Genomic DNA, 19,508 nt, shown 5'->3' with positions numbered 1-19,508 from the left:
GAAGTATTCTCTAACTAGGGTTGCAAAATTCCAGGAATATTCTAAATTGGAAACTAAAGGTAATTTATAGCAATTAATGAAAAAACTGGAAATGTTGGGGTAATGTATAACTGTATTTACCTTGTCATATACTGAGATATAAACATTTTGCATTCTCATTAGAAGATTTGCATGCACACATCTGTATATATATTATAGTATATTTTTGACTGTGAGCATAATGTAAATAGATTCTTTAATCCAACAAGAAAAAACATTGATGTTGGATACAGTCCCATTAACAGCGCACGGTTAAATACAGATGGTATAAATTACCACACAATGTCCAATTTATTCCTGTTAATTTCCATTGATTCCAATGAATTATCATATATTCACGTTTATTCCATTATAGACCCAGTTAATTTCCATAAATACCTGTTAATTCCCATATATTCCTGTTCATTCTCATATTTTCCTGTTAATTCCCATGGAAAGTTTCCAACTCTTTTGGAAAATAGGTAAAAACTCCCAGAATTTACAGTCACGCTAGTGAAGTAGATACATCACCTGAGAATGTGAGTATTAAAGTGATAAGTACCAACAGAACTAAATAAAGTGAACTGGATTATGAGATCAGATTAAAATGGTTCAACTCGTGAATTTACAGTATGTGTGTGTGTGTGTGTGTGTGTGTGTGTGTGTGTGTGTGTGTGTGTGTGTGTGTGTGTGTGTGTGTGTGTGTGTGTGTGTGTGAACCTGCCAACATGACTGCATTCACAGCCAGTATCCCGCTGACATTATCCAGTCAATACTGTCACGCAGACACAGTAAGGATTGGACGTATTGATTTTTGTGAGTGAGGGAGGAGTGAATAACCTCGGTCACATGATGAGAGTCCCCGCTGCAAGAAACCAAGACTGACTGTTCACTGACTGACTGACTGTTCACTGACTGACTGACTGACTGACTGTTCACTGACTGACTGTTCACTGACTGACTGACTGACTGACTGTTCACTGACTGACTGTTCACTGACTGACTGTTCACTGACTGACTGACTGTTCACTGACTGACTGTTCACTGACTGACTGTTCACTGACTGACTGACTGTTCACTGACTGACTGACTGTTCACTGACTGACTGTTCACTGACTGACTGTTCACTGACTGACTGACTGTTCACTAACTGACTGACTGTTCATTGACTGACTGACTGTTCACTGAATGTTAACTGAATGTTCACTGACTGACTGACTTTTCACTGATTGACTTTTCACTGACTGACTGTTCACTGACTGACTGACTGAATGTTGACTGAATGTTCACTGACTGACTGACTTTTCACTGACTGACTGTTCACTGACTGACTTACTGACTGTTCACCGACTGACTGACTGACTGTTCACTGACTGACTGACCAACTGTTCACTGACTAACTGACTGTTTACTGACTGAATGTTCACTGACTCACTGACTGTTCACTGACTGTTCACTGACTGACTGACTGTTCACTAACTGACTATTCATTGACTGATGGTCACTGACTGTCCACTGACTGACTGTTCACTGACTGATTGACTGTTCACTGACTGACTGTTCACTGACTGACTGTTCAATGACTGACTGTTCACTGACTGATTGACTGTTCACTGACTGATTGACTGTTCACTGACTGACTGTTCACTGACTGAGCACACAACCTTAGTCTGGTTTTTCTCCGGTGTTTGTATTCTCCACAGTGTCTCCCCGTCTCTTCTTCTCTGTTGTTGGTGAATTTCTGTGACATGTGTACTACAGCGTTTTGAGTCGGTTTCACTGGTTTTGTGTAGACGCAGAGATTTGTCGAGTCGAGGCCGTGTGGACGGGAAACGTTTTAAGAAAGGTTGTTTTTGATGGTGTGGACGCACCCTCAGTCATTTAATAACTGGACTGTTTTCTGGCTAGCTGTTATATTGACACACCAGCTAGTTGACTGATTTAGCAAACAATTGGATTACTGACTGATTGACAGTTCACAGACATATTTTTAATAGAATAGAGTTTCTAACTTATTGTCTACGATTGTTCAATGAGACCTGCCACTGTCTTATACAAACACCATAAAGTGCATTCCAAGTAAAAGACCCAAATGTATACACACGGATCAAAACACATCGACGTAAATGTCTTTCTGAGAAGTAACCTGTAGTTTTCTGATCATTGTTCTTCAGCGTGGCAACATCCTGTTGGGCATCTATGGGGACGACAATGTGTACTTATCTCTGCACGACACACACAGATTACCAAATGATTGATTTGCCTCTGCATGACAAATGCAATTTCTCAAAAACACAATTTTAGGAGATGTATTTATCCCTGCATGTCATATACACGCTATATTCTATAACACACACACACACACACACACACACACACACACACACACACACACACACACACACACACACACACACACACACACACACACACACACACACACACACACACACACACACACACACACACACACACACACACACACACACACACACACACACACACACACACACCTCTGCAGTGGCAACAACAAAGACATCACACTCTGATGGGATGAGAGCCACATTCCTGTCAGCAGGAGCCCTTTAAATCCCAGCCTGGTGTAGGACATCTGATGAGGATACACTCCTGACTGACACATTTATTGGTAAGCTTTGATAGTTTCAGTGGCCATTTTCGACAACTCCAGAGGTTTCTTATTAACATTTGGCACCTTGTTTATTTATTTACGTCAGATTTTTTTTTTTTTTTTGCACATTTTAACCTACATGTTTCATCCACATTTTAAATTCTGAATTTAAACAATAATAATCTGGAAGTCAGTCGTGAGTAAAAGAGTTTAACAAAGTGTTCAACATTTCTGAGTGTGTTCAAGTGAAATTCCGGCGTAAAACCATCCTAGGGTCTTTTTTGTATTAACGGAGATATCACAGAGAGTTGCTAACAGTCGCTAACAGCTGGACTTAGCTAACACTGATTAGCTTGGGGCAGTACAGTGAAGGCATTCAAACGTCTTTTTTAACCACTAATACTGCTCAAACTAACACCAAACCTCTGCAGCAGCATGAAAAGAGTCCCTACACAGAAAACACCAATGGGCTCTTTCCTTCTGGATTGACTTTGGTAATCCACTTGAATGGAATTTACTATGAGAGGAGCTGGTACAGGGGCCAGTAGGTGAGTCTTTAAAACACTCTTTTAATAAACTCTGGGCTCATAAACTACGTTGTTGGTGCTTTGTTTTCTGTGTAGGGAGTCTTCTCATACTGCTGCAGAGGTTTTGGTTGGCCTTCACCGTGCTGCCCCGAGCTAATCAGTGTTAGCCGCATTCAGCTGTTAGCAACTGTTAGCGACTCTCCGGGATATCTCCGTTAATAGTTGTTACACGAAAAAAATTGTCTCATCGGCTTATTTGATGAGTGTATTTGCCTAAAAAGATGGGATTTTACGCCGGAATTTCACTTTAGGCACAGAACTGGAATCAGAATGTGGTTAGCCTAGCTGAGCATATGAGCAGGAGTAAAACAGATCTTAATTTTGGTTTTCTGGTTATTAATGTGGCTGTATTTTCCATATTTTTTGCTTGTTTGTTTTGTACCTCCCTCTTATGATGTTTCATTGAAATAGTCTCATTCACTGTGTTATGTGGTTTGTAAAACAGATTTTTTTATGCACACTCATACAAGACGTGTAATCTCTGCGTGCGTGCTTCAGCATGTGCTGCTTTCGTCTTTGTGATGTGCTGGCCTTCGTTTCAGACTTGTGCAGTGTGGGCAGCGTCACAGAAACACTACAGGTCTGACAGGGTCCGATTTCTGTCATGGGCTGTATGTAAAAAGTGATTTATATATTTTATGTGTCTGAAAACGTAAAATCTGTCTTCAACACCAGGAACTTTTTCAAATCCCTGCCTATTGAAAAGGGATTATCTCACCCACACACACGACTGGGTTGAGTGTATCAGGGACAAAGAGCCTCTCCGTGAGTTAGCTGCATGGAAGTACTACATTTGGATGCATTTTCAAATGTAGACATGTCAAACACACACCACTGGACACAGATTATGGAGTTTACTGTATTGAATACATTTCAAACTTTTGCAGTGTTTTTACTTCACAAATTTTACAGTGTCAACAGGTTTTTCTCTCCCAAGCTGAGTGATCTGCAGCTGGCCAACCTGTCTTAACCAGGCTGACTGACAGCAGAAAATGTAGTAAACCAAAACCATTTTCATGTTGGCTCTGTGTGAAGAATTCAACAGTGTAATTGATTCAGTGATCTTTTATCCTGACCCTGTAGTGACACAGACAGAGACACAGACAGACTGGGAGCTGATCAGTCAATGTAGACACTAAACTAAAACACGGGGGCGGCTGGTGGCACAGTTGGTTACCTAAAATTATCTTAATTAGATAATAAAGCAGTGCGAGTCATCTCTGACTCCTGCTCGATGGTTATAGTTACCTGACATAATAAATATCAAAAGTAATTCATTAAAAATAAACACTACAATCAGTTTGTCCACATTATCAACTAATGATTTAATTCAAACGTCATTCAACACTATTCCTAAACACTGATTTGAGAGGAGGTTTGGAGTATTTTAGCAGGTGCTTGCGTTTCTTTGTTTTGTTTGTTTGTTTTTTTGTCACCTCTGTGCCTTTACAACCGTGCAGGAGACAGTCATGAAACCTAACAGACGTGTAGCTGAGATCAAAATGAAATAATAAAAGCTGTAGTATTTCAGGTGGAGTTACACAGAGTCTGTCACGGCTGATAAACGGTCAAAATAACACCTACAGTTCATGACTCGAGTTTCCAGACTGTTCCTTATCTTTAGTATTTTGTGAAAATCATTATGTCTGACTCTGTTCAAATTCTCTTCACTCTACTCTACTAAGATTTGATTGTGTTGTTTTCTTTCAATCACACACACGCCGCAGCATCATTTCCATAAAGGTATAATAGAAGGTATAATAGAAGCTTCTCAACAAAAAATAATAAATCCTAATGTTTCACATATGGGTCGGGTAAAAAAATATTAAACTTTGGTGACACACACACACACACACACACACACACACACACACACACACACACACACACACACACACACACACACACACACACACACACACACACACACACACACAGGCAGCAGACATATCTATACTTATTAAACCAGACTGACCCAGCTCGGGTTTCAGCCTTAATAGGATCAACTCATATCGGCCAGTTAGATTACAGCAGGGAGGAAGACGCACACACACAGTCCTTTGGAGCATACAAGAGAAGATGCCACTGAATTACCTTCTCTGTCACCTCTGACCGCCGCTCACACAAAAATGCAGCATTAACTTAACCGCAGCTTCACTACAACCGTGTGAAGGCAGCCATAACCTTTGACCTCCTCTCTGCTGGTCGTAATGTCGATGGTCCAAAGCAGACTCTGCTGCTGTGATCATCTGTGCTTTAACACCAACGCCTGAGTCATCTGGGTCATCTCAGAAAGTCAAACTGGCAGTCACAGTTACAGAGATCAGATAAATCCAACTAAAACCTGCCTTCGCACACACTCTGCTTGGCTGAAGACGACATGAAGCCATCAGAAGATGGGGTGATAGGTAGCTTGTGACTACAGATGTGTTGACACCGCTCAGTAGTGCCCTGGGTTCTCTGTCAACAGTAGCCTACCGCTAGTCAACATTTTTATAGCGAGGCAAAAGAAAAAAGGAAAAAGAACATGATCCCACATGAACACAGACAGAGGACTCACATGTCAGAGCAACGCAGACATCGTTGCATCATCATAATGTCCTGCAATCAGATTACAGCCTGGCTTCCATAACTCTGTGTTGGCTCTATATTGCATGAGTGTTTCTGTATGTGTGTGTGCTTCTATTTGTATCCATAAGCAGGCTGTTGTCTGTACTCTGGAATCTGAGAGGGAAGACTGAGCAGCCAAACAGACGAGATAAGTCAATAAATAAACCAATCAGTTCCTGAACAGAAATGTGAGGTCACAGACCTGCTCCGAACCACAGCGTCTTAATGTTCAGTCTAACTTGAATCTACAGTCTATGTAAGCTTTGTTTTTATGTGCACAAAGCCAGAGCTGTGTTTAACTATTTTAAGTCAGTCATGTAATTTAAACATCTACCCCTCAAAATCCAAGTCAGTACAAAAATCATAAAAGTCTTGTTAAAGTTCAAGACATGTCCAAAGTCAATTGAGACAAATGGTAAGTCTTGTCAAAGTTGCATGATTGTTGCATTTTTCATTCGGTTCAATATAATTCAATTCAATTGAATTCAAATCATAACAAAAGTTATCTCAGGACACTTTACAGAGTAGGTAAAGACCACACTCTATGACTTATTTATGATCTACATAGACCCAACAATCCCCCCGTAGAGTACGGTGGCAACGAAAACCTTCCCTTTAACAGGCAGGAACGTCAGACAGACCCAGCTCTGTGGAGGACGGACATCTGTCTGCACCGGTTGGGGAGGAAGAAAAGGAGAGAGAAAGAGAGAAAAGACGGACAGATGGACAGAGAGGGACAAAGACAGAGAGACAGACACACTTCCAGAGATGCAAGCAACCACAAAAGTAACAGTAACTATAATAGTATCCATAGTAATGTGAATATGACTCATATGTTATGGCAGTTAATACAGCAGAATAGCAGGAACAAGCACAGCTAAGGTGATAAAATATGAAAATGATGATAATTATGGTGGCAAACATAATCAATGATGAGTAGCGGCAATAGAAGCAGTTCGGTAAGTGTACACACTGCACTTTGTCAAGCACCAAGGTCACACAGTCAAAATAGGTGCTTGTCTATAGGAATAAATATCAGAGTGACACTCAGACACTTCCTGAGTTCAGAAATAATGAATCAACACCAAATGTATGCTGCTGATGCTGGGTTTTCTGATTTTGCCCTGGTGTTCTAACATTCTAAAAGAGGACAAAGAAGTGAAGGAGAGGGCGGATGAGACGGGGAGATTACGCTGTGCTGTCAACGAGTGAGGCATAGTGATAAAAAGTTATGGATTTGAAAGTTATCATCCATTAAATCAGAAATAAGTCCTTAAATTGTGTGCATAGTTGATTTCAATTGTAAAACTAGTGTATCAATCACTGTTTTTTGGCTCTCTTCCTATATTTGGGCCGTGCTCTCACCTAAAGTGAACCAAACTCAAGTGCACTCACGTTGGAATGAGCTTTAACACAGCAACTACAAACCAACTGGTCTATCTGACAAAATGCTCCAGGATTTGGTTCAAATGGATCGATAGCAGGTGTGAGAGAACTCTAGAGTCAAGTCTCAACCCATTTTTTCAAACTCTTTTACATCTACATTTGGTACAAGTATTGATTAAATACATTTTTTTTTAGCCAAAGCCTTTAAAAAAAAGATAAATTCTCTACAATTCTCTACTTCCATTACTTTGAGCTGCACAGTTCTGATTTCTAGCATCGCCTCAGTTTCTCTTAAAGTTTCCTTTAAATATTAAGGTAAAGTGTTCATTCATCTATTTGAGGATTTATTATAGACCATGTTTTCTCATTTATCCATAACAGTTGAGTTTGTGTGTCCGCGGCTGTGGACTCACTTGGCCAGCTGCTTCTCGGCATCTGCACAGAGCTCCAGCAGCCCCATGAGCACTGCTGACACGTCCATATAAGGCTCCCACACTGTGAAGCCTCGGCCAATCAGATCAATGGCGGTGCGGCGGATGGTGCTGTGGGGAGGCAGCTTGGGACTGGGGGGCTGTAGCAGTAGGAAGGTCAGCGCCTTACCTGTAAACGGTAGAATCAGAAGAATCAGAGTAAAGTAGAAGAGAGCCTGGGAGGGGGCTTGATGTTACTCTGGGGAGGTCAAACCTCCAACAATGCTACGACACATTCTATGCGACTTAATCAGCTCTTATGTCACAATTTCTGCATCACCTTTTGTTGCAGGAGTAAATAATATCACAACAAAAAAGGAACTAAGATGTGATAAAAGATACATTCAAACTGTAGACAGCTCATATTTCATGGTCATTATTTTTGATGAAATAGGATAATGAATCTGCAAGTATGTGTTTAATCATAGTCATATAATAATTATAGAAATTAATGCAAGTACTGGAATACCAAAATGATTTAAAATGCCCATCCCTAGTCAAAGGTTCTCTGTGTAGAATAGAATAGAATAGAAATACTTTATTGATTCCAAGCTGGGAAATTGCAGTGTAACAGAAAACCATTATTAGCAACACTGGTGGCCTATCAGCACCTAAAACAATGAGACTGAAAATAACTGACCCACATCATGCTGTAAAATTAATTACAATCACATTTACATTAAGGCAAGCTTGTTGTTTGCATATGACTCCATCGGCCATGCGTCATGAAGCAACTGAGTTGAGCCACGGCCAGCTTAGGTTTCAGTGAGCTAACATTAGCAGACAAATTAGCGTTAGCTAAACTGCATGGATCTGGCGTTGCTTGTTTTAACGTTAGCTGCTGAGGTAAATTGCAAATTGCGAGCCAGTCAGACCAGCCCTGGGAGCTTATATTATCCACTCAAGCTGTAGTAGTAGTATTTTGCTACGTCAGCTAGCAAGCAACTTGCCCGCATTAGCAAGCAAGCTAACATGAGCTAACATTAGCGAGATAAAACCACAATATATTTCACATCTCAGTGTTTTCTCTAGGATTTTTATCTTGGGGGGAAAAGGTTTTGTTGTACTAACACAACCACACATGCTGTGCCTCCACTACACACACTCTGTAGTCAGCCCACGGACCCTCAGCCAGCCTAAACCCCAGCACCAGGGGTCTGATCCCGGACCACCCCAACTCTCACTGCCAACCTGGCAAGCTGAAGAGAGGTTAAGGGAATATTTCTAATTTTTTGGAGTTTCCCGGAAAATTCGTCGTGATTCCTAGAAGTCAGTCTTCAGCCTGTTATAGACAACCGAGAAAGTCGGGTAAGGTCACAATTTTTATGTTAAGTAACAACCTGTTCACAAATTGGCAATAAAAAAAAGATTACTGCATATAAAACATTACAACCTTTAAGACCCATGACCATTTCAGCCACTGCAGCAACATATCATTTTCATAAAGAAGTAATAGAAATTTCTTCTGAACAAAAAATATTAAACTTTGGTGCCACACACACACACACACACACACACACACACACACACACACACACACACACACACACACACACACACACACACACACACACACACACACACACACACACACACACACACACACACACACACACACACACACACACACACACACACACACACACACACACACACACACACACACACACACACACACACACACACACACACACACACACACAGAGATAAAGACAGCGAGCGGGATGGAGGTCACTTCATAGCTGACCTGACATTTGAGCCAGTCTCTGTGGGGACAGACTGACCATTAAGGCTCCTGAAAATCTCCCCCATCCCTCAATAACACCCCACCACCCCCCCAACCCCCACCCCCCACTCCCTTCCTCCTGGGTATCTGTCTTTCTCTCTCTGCCTGTCTCACCCACTGAAGCCTGAGGTCCAGAGCTTTTAGCAGATTCTTCACACAAGTGCTTCACAAACATAAGGTCAGAGGAAAATCCAGACAGGAAAAGGAAGAATAAACCTGGTTGTCTGGTTTTGCACAACATTTGGTAATGTTACCATAAGACCATGTGTATATACTGTAAATTCAGTTATCATAAATCACTGGTCATTTATTTATTTATTCAAAGTCAGTGATGTACGTGCAGAATATTCTGGACTGCAACGATGAAGTTGTAAATCTGTCGAGCGTTGTATCCTAGCAGATCGAGACGCGACATTAGCATCAGGAAGGCTCTTTTCTTCTTCTACTGTCTGAGTCCAAGCAGAGATCAATAGTTCATTGGATTTTTACTTGAAATGTAAATACTTAACATCATTATATCAAGAAACATATCATATAAAACAGATAATTTACTATAAGCCTTTATAACCCTGTGGTGGCTCTTAAGGTCATCCAGTCTCCAGACACACAAAGCTAATGTCATCATCTGGATCTCCTGGCATTTAATCATAGCCCGCCTTAAATGGCAAACCCCCTTCCTTATTGGTTTATATCCACACACGCACAGCTTATGGTTGGGCTATGAAAGATATAGGTAGAGGCTAACTGTGTTAGCATTGCTAGGTACGACTGCTATAATATAAACTGGCAGCGATAGTTAAAGCGATAACTGTGTTAGCATCGTTGTGCTACGTTGTTCTGGGTGACAAACTGTGAGAAATAGACATCTGCGCTAACACTGTTAGCAGTTATGCTGTGGCTGTTGTCAAACATGCAGAATAGGTGAGATGTGACTGAATCGGTGATAGGCTGGGGAACTTTGACCCTCAGCAGGTGATCAACAAAATCAATGTTTTTGTTCATTGTACATACAAACAGTGGTATATAAATATCAGCAGTGATGTAGGATTGAATGAACTTTGACCTCCAGTTAGTAATTCAAAAAATACATAAAGACCACCAACAGAAATCTATTCCACCCTGAGTTATACTATTCCTTTATGCTTTTCCCTGGTTTCCGCTTGTAGTCTAAGTAGAATTGACCAATCATGTTTAAGTGGGCTTTAGTTGCATGCAGGTAAACATTCCGTGTGTAGAGCAAAAGAGGTGGAACACATTGGTCCAAATGCAATGTATCATTTTTCATATGTAGATATCTATTTACAGAAATTAGTCATCTTTCAACTCCAACTCAATTCTAGCGTCTCAAGTTGCTAATTGGACCGTAAACGATGACCAGTGCATGGAAGAGGAAGTCTTGGCCTGGATATCCACTGGCTACACCGGAAGCCCAGAAATATTGTCCGTAGCCCCCAGGGCCTTAATCGCCATTAAACCACCCCTGGATTCTGTGATTGCATCATAGTTGGCCCTCAAAATAGATTCAGACTTTTTAAAAACAAAATTCGGCAAAATTCTCTCCACAGCCGAAAAAACTAGAATTCCAATTTCCAGGTGAGGTGTTTACTGGTGTGTAATGACTTTTTCTCAGTTTCTTTGGCAAAAACCTAAAATTAAATGTTTTCATTTAAATAACACTGCGTACAATTATCATGCCTGCTCCTCATTTCCGCACAGTATATGCATTTCCTGTTGCTTTCCCAGAGAATTCAAAGAGTTCATTATTTACATGATTTCTTGAGAACTGTACATTTTTGTATTTTCTGTTTTAAATGATCACGACATATAAAAGGTACTCACTGTGATTGGAGGAAACATTAAAACACAAATACGTACATGTTCAGTAGGAACAGAAACTAATGAGGCCTAAATGAGTGAAACATGCTACAAGCTACTATATGTCTGTCAACACTCTTGTGGTCGGTTTTGTATGAAATATGTTAAACACTATTTGCAAACTGCTGTTCTTCTGATAGGAAATCAACTTAACATTAGTTTTAAATAAACTGATAATCAATAAATAAACTGGGTAGGAGACTGAGTGGGAGGATGGGATGAGGGACCAGTGTGATTTGGCGGTCATGGGGCAAAAGGTCCCCAGTCAAATTCAAACCGCTGACATTGTTAATAAGTGTGCACGTGCTCTTCTCACAGTCAGTGGACCCCCCAAACACAGAACGGGCCTCAGAGGTTATGAGGTCAAAGTTTAACGCTGTGTGCAGTGACTGTGGGTGGGCAGGTGTGTGTGTGATGGGTGCGTTTATAAATGATGGAGGTTTAATCTGACAGCCACATTTGCACATAGAAGCCTCTTTTCATTTTTTGTCCCGGACTATTAAAGATGGCTGTTAACAAGCAGTGCTGTAAATGGCCGGATCGAAAATGTAAATTTACAACCCCTCCCCTCAGTGAGCAGGAAGTGAGAGAGGTCCAGACTCTGCTCTGTTTCTCACAGCGGACATCTTTGTTTAAAGGGAGGCCCGGACCCAAATGAACCGATAGCTATTGACAAAGCATCAGTTGGCCATAATGAGCTGTTAGTTAGAGCAGTAAACATGTCACATTAACACGGAGCGGGTGATTAGAGCAGGAGGAAGGGGAGGTGAAGGAGGAGGAGGAGGAGGAGGAGAGAGGACGGAAGGAAGCAGCGAGGAATAAAGGAAGGAGGGAAGTGGAGAGTGTGAAATAGTGACAGAGTGGTGAGGTCTAAAGTTTACCAAGCAGAGTCGACCACTAACAGGCTTTCCACTTTCTTCCCTCCATCTGCCCTGCCCCCCCTCCCCTTCTCTCTCACTTCCTCTGGTTGAGCGTAAATGAAAGGTGAAGGTAAATCAATGCCGGGGACTTGGTTAGTGGATGCAAGCAAGATCGGACTTGGTGCAGGGAGACGGAGGAAGAAACAATACAAAAAGAAAAGAAGTAAGAGCCAGTTCCAGTAAGAAAAGAATAAAGATGCTGTGTCCATCAAAAATAATAATAATAATAATAAAAAATAAATAATAAACCAATAATACATTTAGTATTTGGTCAACAACTAGTGTATACACTAAGAATACTTGTGTAAAGCAAGATAGCTAGTTTGGCTGATTTGTACTGTCATGAGCATATTCCTGGCTAACTAGCATGTTAGTGGTTAGATCATTTTCTGTAATAGTTTCAAACTAGCACTGTGCTACCATCACCACCTATTTTGGTCATTTCTGCTGTGACCAGGCACTCAACCCTCAAACAGAATCTTCACTGTTAAAGCCAAGATCTGGGTAGTACTGATATGTTTTAGTTATTATTTATTTTTAAAAATGATCCTGCTAATTAATGGTATGCCCAAGATGTAGCAACTGTAACTGTTACTATGTTTAATTATTTGCAAATCATTAATAAGTGTATAATTGTGATGAATACTGAATGTCAGGATTTAGCTAATTACTTCAAAGCCTGAAATGTTGCTAATGAAATACTATCGGGAACCGGAAGTGAAAAAATCCAATTTTTGTTTGGTTTTATGACTTCTTTCTGCAGCACTCTATAAACGCTTGTTTCTCTGCGTGGGGAGTATAGCACATGAAGATAATCACTTGGTGGTGCTAATTCTCCAGAGAGGAGGAGGGCACAACGAGATAATTAAAAGAGCGCGAGTCAACCTCAAACCAGGTTTCGCTTCCATCACCTGCTTGCCCCGTTCAATTTTCTATGACAGAAAATAAAACCCATTTCCAATCTTCTCTCATGAATGTTTTAAAATGCCACTGTTCACGGTGAATGGGCCTCAGAGGGGACTCAAGGTATTTGACATTTACTGTGACCATTATTATATATTGTCCAGAGATGGCACACGGATGTACAGTTTGTCTCTTTTCCCTGTCCGATCAGAGCCTCTCTTCCTTCTGTCATGATCTGTCCGTCCTTCCTTCCTTCCTTAAGCTCAATCTCCCCCTCCATCTTCCCTAGCGCCCCCGTCGCCATATGAAAACATCAATCTATACTCTGCTATAGACTACTGTACCCTCCCTCTCTCTGGGTGGACAGCTCTCATTCATCACACACACAGCGCCGTATGCCAACAACACCGATCCATCTTTCAATTCCATAACAGAGAGAGAAGGAGGGGGAGATGGAGAGTGGAAGGAAGGAGAAAAACAACAGACTGAATGAGAGTGAAAAAAGAGAAGGATAAAACAGAGGAAGCGGCAGGATGAGAGCAGCATAACACACGAGAAAAAAAAACAGTAGAGAAAGAAAAGAAAATGTCTACCACCACGTGCTTTTTACAACTATCTATAATTGTCTGCTCAAGCTTTTTATAAAGTAATAACATGTTTTACAGGGTTCAGTCTCCCTGTGGGGTCAGCTAAAGGACCAGGTGGCTCTACGGAGAGTCACAGGGAGGTTTTAAAGGAACAGTCCCCTTAGTTTAGTTGGTTGAGACTATCCTCCAAGAAAAACGTATTTGTTCAAATGCCTAAAAATGACCTGTGTTTAGGTTCAAATGACCTCTAGTGGCCATGTGAACTATGACTGATGTCAGTAACAATGGCATGCATTTCCTTACATTAGAGCCTCAGAATCCCAGTAAAGAGGCGGTTGGGTAGGATGAATGGGTCTACAAAGTGCAGGAATTTGACATGGGAGAGTGTTGTTTGTCCACCATTATCATTCCCCAGGACATGTAGTCAAAATTACATATCTTGGGGCAAGCTGTGCAAGCCCCCTACAGCTTTCCAAATAAACATAATCAATCATTTCAAACACTTGTCTCAGAGTCTGACTGAAAGTAAACAGAGACAGTGGCCGACCGAAATGGCCATTTTGCCTAGCTGCATAGGGAGCTGCATCTAGGTCAAGTTCCCAGGTGCAGCAAAAGTTTTCTTTCTCCTAAGGCTGCAGCACCATTTTCCTGGGGTACTTTGTCTTTCGGGCTTTGCCTCCGTTTGCCATGTCCCCTCCTCCATTTGATATGTGTGTGTGCTCTGGTTACAATAAATACAGATGACCATCAAAACGAAATGACTCGTTATCGTCCTCAAGATAGTCCACAGTTTAATCTGCCATTGTATTTATCTTTTTGAGTTTTCTTAGGTGAAAATATAACCATAGCGAAAGTCTGCCTGACAAACAGAGGTACACTAATGAATATGGCAAGGTATAGTTCAGCTGGCAAACTGACCCGGCTGCAGATCCATATGCAGTTTGCCATAACGACTGCCATAACGACTTTCTGTGTTAACTTTCACTCAGGCTCAGAGACAAACACTTGACATTCATCAAAGTCCTGTGTGTTTGGAAAGTTACCCCTTTACATGTTGTTTTGGGTGAATCTTTGTTTCTCCGAATCTCTAAAATGGATGTCTTAGGTTTTCTTAATTTTCTCCCTTTATGATAACACCTGACAGTGTAGCATCACCTCTAATCAGTGTATTCTCTTGCCCGTCTCTAAGACTGTTACATTGTCTTGACCACCTCAAGCAAGACTATCTGGCATTTAATGCCATTCCACTGCACTCTATACAGTAGCTCGACTTTTTTGGTTTTCCATTAGCAAAACTTTAAGGATAGTACCTGGTACTTTCTTTGGTACCACCTCAAGGTTCAAATCCGGGCGAGTTGATAGTGGAAGGTGAAGTTGAAACACTGGAGACCACTGATCAAAGAGAGTTGCCATTTGGGCGACACAAGACCTCCCTGCACAAACCCACCATTTCAAAACAGCTATTGTTGTCAATAGCAATTTTTTTCAATTAAAAAGTTGCAGCCCGCAAAATTACACTATGCCGTACGATTGACGAAGTTCCTCTGTTTGGTTGCCAATCAAAGGATTCAGGAAGTGTAGTGTTAAATATGATGTCACGGCAGTTAAAGGCAGCATCACTATAGCGATCCCACCCACACTGAAGGGGTGCTGTTCACAGCGGAAAATGCAGTGTTCACACCGGCCATGTAAATCTGCTTCGTGAGGGTAGCTCGAGTTTAAATGATGTAACATGTTTGTGCAGTTGTCGGTGCAAACCTCACCGTAAATATCAAAGGCTTAGGATAAGAATACAATGATGTTTTTGTTATGAGTCCGATTGTTGTTTGGTTATAAACAACACTGTATTTGTCTGGAGTTGGGTCTAGTTAATGTATTCTTCCTATTTCTGGTACAATTAGGATTTCTTTCTTATTTCACATCGTATTTTACCTGGGTAAAGTTATAGAGTGACCACTTTAAACACAGATGACATTGAGAAGTTTGGTTTATTCTTACGATTTAAAAAATGTATCATAAGGGATCACATAATGTCCAACTGATACCCAGCCAGTGGGGTCAGTGAAAGGTTTTAAAAGGATGAAGCTCTACTCAAGGGGATCAATTAAATCTTGAGTTGTTTTCACCTGATGACAATAGCTTGGGGTTTTCTGGGGTTTCTGTGTGTGTGTGTGTGTGTGTGTGTGTGTGTGTGTGTGTGTGTGTGTGTGTGTGTGTGTGTGTGTGTGTGTGTGTGTGTGTGTGTGTGTGTGCGGTGAGTCCATACAGGTGAGCTGACCGCTGCGTACAGGGCCAACATCACGCTCCACAGTCTATCAGTGAGAGTACAGGCTCTGTCACTGGGCGGATGACCCCAGAGGCAGCCAATCAGAGCTTAGGAGCAGCCGGATGGAAGAGCAGCTCTGCTTAGTGCAGGTTTGATGCCCACCAAGGTCTAACGCTGCGGGCACAGCATGGCACAGGCTCGGCCCACTGAGCATGTGTGTGTGTGTGTGTGTGTGTGTGTGTGTGTGTGTGTGTGTGTGTGTGTGTGTGTGTGTGTGTGTGTGTGTGTGTGTGTGTGTGTGTCTGTGTGTTTGTGAGAGAGAGAGAGAGAGAGAGAGAGAGAGAGACAGAAAGTGTGTGTGGAAGTCAGTGTCAAGCTCCTTAAGGTGTCAAGCTTGGTGGGTGAAAATCAATCCCATCTCTCTCCTCACCTATAATCCAACACTGAAGTTTCTACTTTGTCAGTTGTATAGTTCTGAGTTGAGAAAAACATGATTCTGGACCAAAACTGGAACCACTGAACATTTCAGTATCTGTCTGAAGGTTTGGTGGGGTCAAGGTTCACCAAAGTTATTATGAGTCATTAACTGGGGTCCACAGATGTCTGTCCCGAATTTCATGACAATCTGTCAGTTGTTGAACTAATTTACTCAAAGCCAAAGCTGTCCACCTCGTGGTGGTGCCGGGGAAAAGGATTGGAAGTCTGAATAGCCTTGCATTGCCAGATCTCCACAATTCTGTGTCAGTGCTGGAGAACATTCTGGTATAGGGGGATAAAACGCTTGGCTAGGGCTGCACTAAGCCCCAGATGCAGTGACGTTGCCCTTGAAAAAATAGAAAGCGGAGATAGCTATAGGGGAGGAGAATGCTGACGGAAATAGGTGTCCAACGGCAGGCTTTATCCCAACAGCCTACATCTGGTGAGTCACTAATCTCTCTAGAGAAACACGAAGGGCAAACTGTCCAACCTACTGACACTAGGCCAACTAGGGCTGCTCCCAAACTGTCAACCAAGTACTGGTCAACCAAAAAATCATTGGCAGACCAAAGTTTCATTGATCGATTGGTCACAGAAAAAACAAACATTTGGAGCCATGTCTTGTCAAAATTAAGTAAAAATCTATGTGACTGGCGGCACACATCTATCTCGTCTATCACTCATCCCAACATGACCTACCGCCTTAACATGTAAGTAACGTCAGCCTAGCCTAGCTACCTGTCTATGGCGCCCATTCCGACAGTCTCCTTGCTGACTTTTCCTGACTTTTTCAGAATTGGAATCTGTAATAATTTGCCGGTGTCGGGGGGTGGGGGTGGGTGTAGCCAGCGGATATCCAGGCCAAGACTTCCTTTTCCAAGTGGCGCTTATTGTTTACGGTCCAATTAGCAACTTTAATTGTGAGAATGGTCGGAGTTGAGAGACAGTGTCTTATTAAACAGATATCTGCATATGAACGCAGATTAATAACAAAAAGCTAATGAAACACTAAATCTTCGTCAGACAATAGCCAATGGGTTCCATCTCGTTTGCTCTCCATACGGACTGTTTACCATCATACTACCAAAGCATGCTCAAACCTGGTCAATACTACAAACAGAAACAAGATCGCTTCCGCTGTTTGGCTGAATCACCCAGGCTCAATCACAAACGCATTATTTGAATACGTAATCTAGTGATATAAGAATCCAGCTGTAATGCAGGGTAAAAAAAGAGTAAAAGGGAACACCAAAGGGCCTCATTACGGTCTGTGGAGGGGCGGCCATGCAAAGGGACTAAGTGGTAAGAAACCAAAAGTTTTCTGTCTGGCAGTAATGGAGATAGAGCACACTGCCAAACAGTGCAAGGAAAAACAAGATTATAGAAAAATAAAATAAAATCAATAACAGTATCAGCGCCACTTCTGCAATTGTTATCTGTCCAATCCAATCCATGACTTCACTGGCTTTGCTAACAGCACAGTGTTGAACAAAAGATCACAGCCGATCCTGTTCTCATTTTGTCATTATGTCCATCACATATTAACACCAGTAACAACCCAGGAACACATGAGAATCTTGCCGTGGTGCATTCTGGGAGGATTCCTTACATGCCTACCTCTAGGTCATTTCTAGATGGCAACACAAAATTTGTGAAAAAACTCAGAGTTAATGCCCAGCCTAACCATCTTGCGAGATTTTCGCAAATTTTTGGTTACCATATAGACACGACACAACTTTGGTGTGCAAAATATATTAATGGATATCCAGAAAGTAAATACGGTAATACATGCGTCATCTCTGTACATACATGTGTGTCTGGCCAGTGAGTAGTTGGATGACCCTCCACTCGTCAGTCCGAAACCCTCAGGTGCCTGTCCTCCAGTTCGAGCCCGCATCGCACCCTTCGGAGGTTCGATCTCAGCGCCAAACTCAGCCCCGATGACCCCCAGCAGCACGATGGCCGTGGCTTGTTTACGCCGCTCCTCGTATGAGTTGGAGATCTTCTTGGCATTGGGTGGAAGGTTGGACAGACAGCCTGGTAGAGAGACAGAGAGAGGAGTTAAGATAAAATTCCAAATTCCAGTCACTGGTAAAGACCCTGAGAGGTGATGAAAGCTCTGGAAAAAGCTGGTTAGAGGACCGTGAGTACTGTAACAAGGTAAAAGTGAATAACCAGGCTTCATTTCATCGTAATAATTACTTTAAAACTTCATAAAATGTACTTTTTGTTTGTTTTAGCAGGGATTCTGATTTTTTTCAGAATTTTTTTATTAATCTCCAATAAGTCCTCACGACCCCAGCAGGTACACCGTTATTAAATAGTTGTATACATTTAAGAATTCTATGCTTTTGTATTTCATTTTAATCAGCATGTATGGAGGTCTAAATGTATTATAAAAAACACTTCATATACTTAAATGAAATAGATAAAAAAAACACATCAAACAAATGTAGTTTTTAAAACTCTCCCACAATCGCCTTTGCATTTGGCGTGACCAAAACCAAGAGCTGATACAAATTACTTTATACAGTAACATGTTTAATTGATGCTCAGTTATTAATTTCAACCAAAGAAAAAAAATTACAAGCAATTTTCAAATGACAAAAAATCACTACATTTTAATTTGCCTCATGTCCCAAATTGACCTGCTGTAAATATCACACATCATGAATTTAAACTATAAAACACTGCTGACAGCTCCATCTAATATCTATCATTCAAGGTTTTATTCATTCTATTTTATCATAAAAAGGAAAATGTATCAATACACAAAGCTGCAGGCTGTGAGACGCAGATCCGACCTCCCGACGTCATTGGTTTTAGTGACATAAATGTAGAAAAGTTAAGAACATAGATACTGTAGGTCTGTTTATTTCCTTCTTCTGACACTTTGAGAGATGTTTTGGCTGAATAGAGAGCGTGGGGGACCCTCGTGCTCCTTTCTTTCTTGTTCTTCCTTTTCATGGTGAAAGGTGGTTAAAAAACAGCAGG

The 19,508-nt window shown here is 41.4% G+C and overlaps 1 protein-coding gene across 1 annotated transcript in view; it reads right to left on the bottom strand.

Moving 5' to 3' along the window:
- The window catches only part of wdr7 (WD repeat domain 7), a 139,591-nt gene that overhangs the window by 23,927 nt on the left and 96,156 nt on the right, over positions 1–19,508 (bottom strand). The window contains exons 23-24 of the mRNA XM_083929896.1: positions 18,324–18,551; positions 7,644–7,830 (exon numbers count right to left, since the gene is read on the bottom strand). Coding sequence (XP_083786022.1) covers positions 7,644–7,830; positions 18,324–18,551 — 415 coding nt within the window. The remainder of the gene's footprint in view (positions 1–7,643; positions 7,831–18,323; positions 18,552–19,508) is intronic.

Source organism: Echiichthys vipera (genome assembly GCF_963691815.1).
Source record: "Echiichthys vipera genome assembly, chromosome: 16".
NCBI classification, from domain to species: Eukaryota; Metazoa; Chordata; class Actinopteri; order Perciformes; family Trachinidae; genus Echiichthys; species Echiichthys vipera.
Note: the sequence above shows the minus strand (reverse complement) of the source record. Positions and strands in the feature narration are given on the sequence as shown.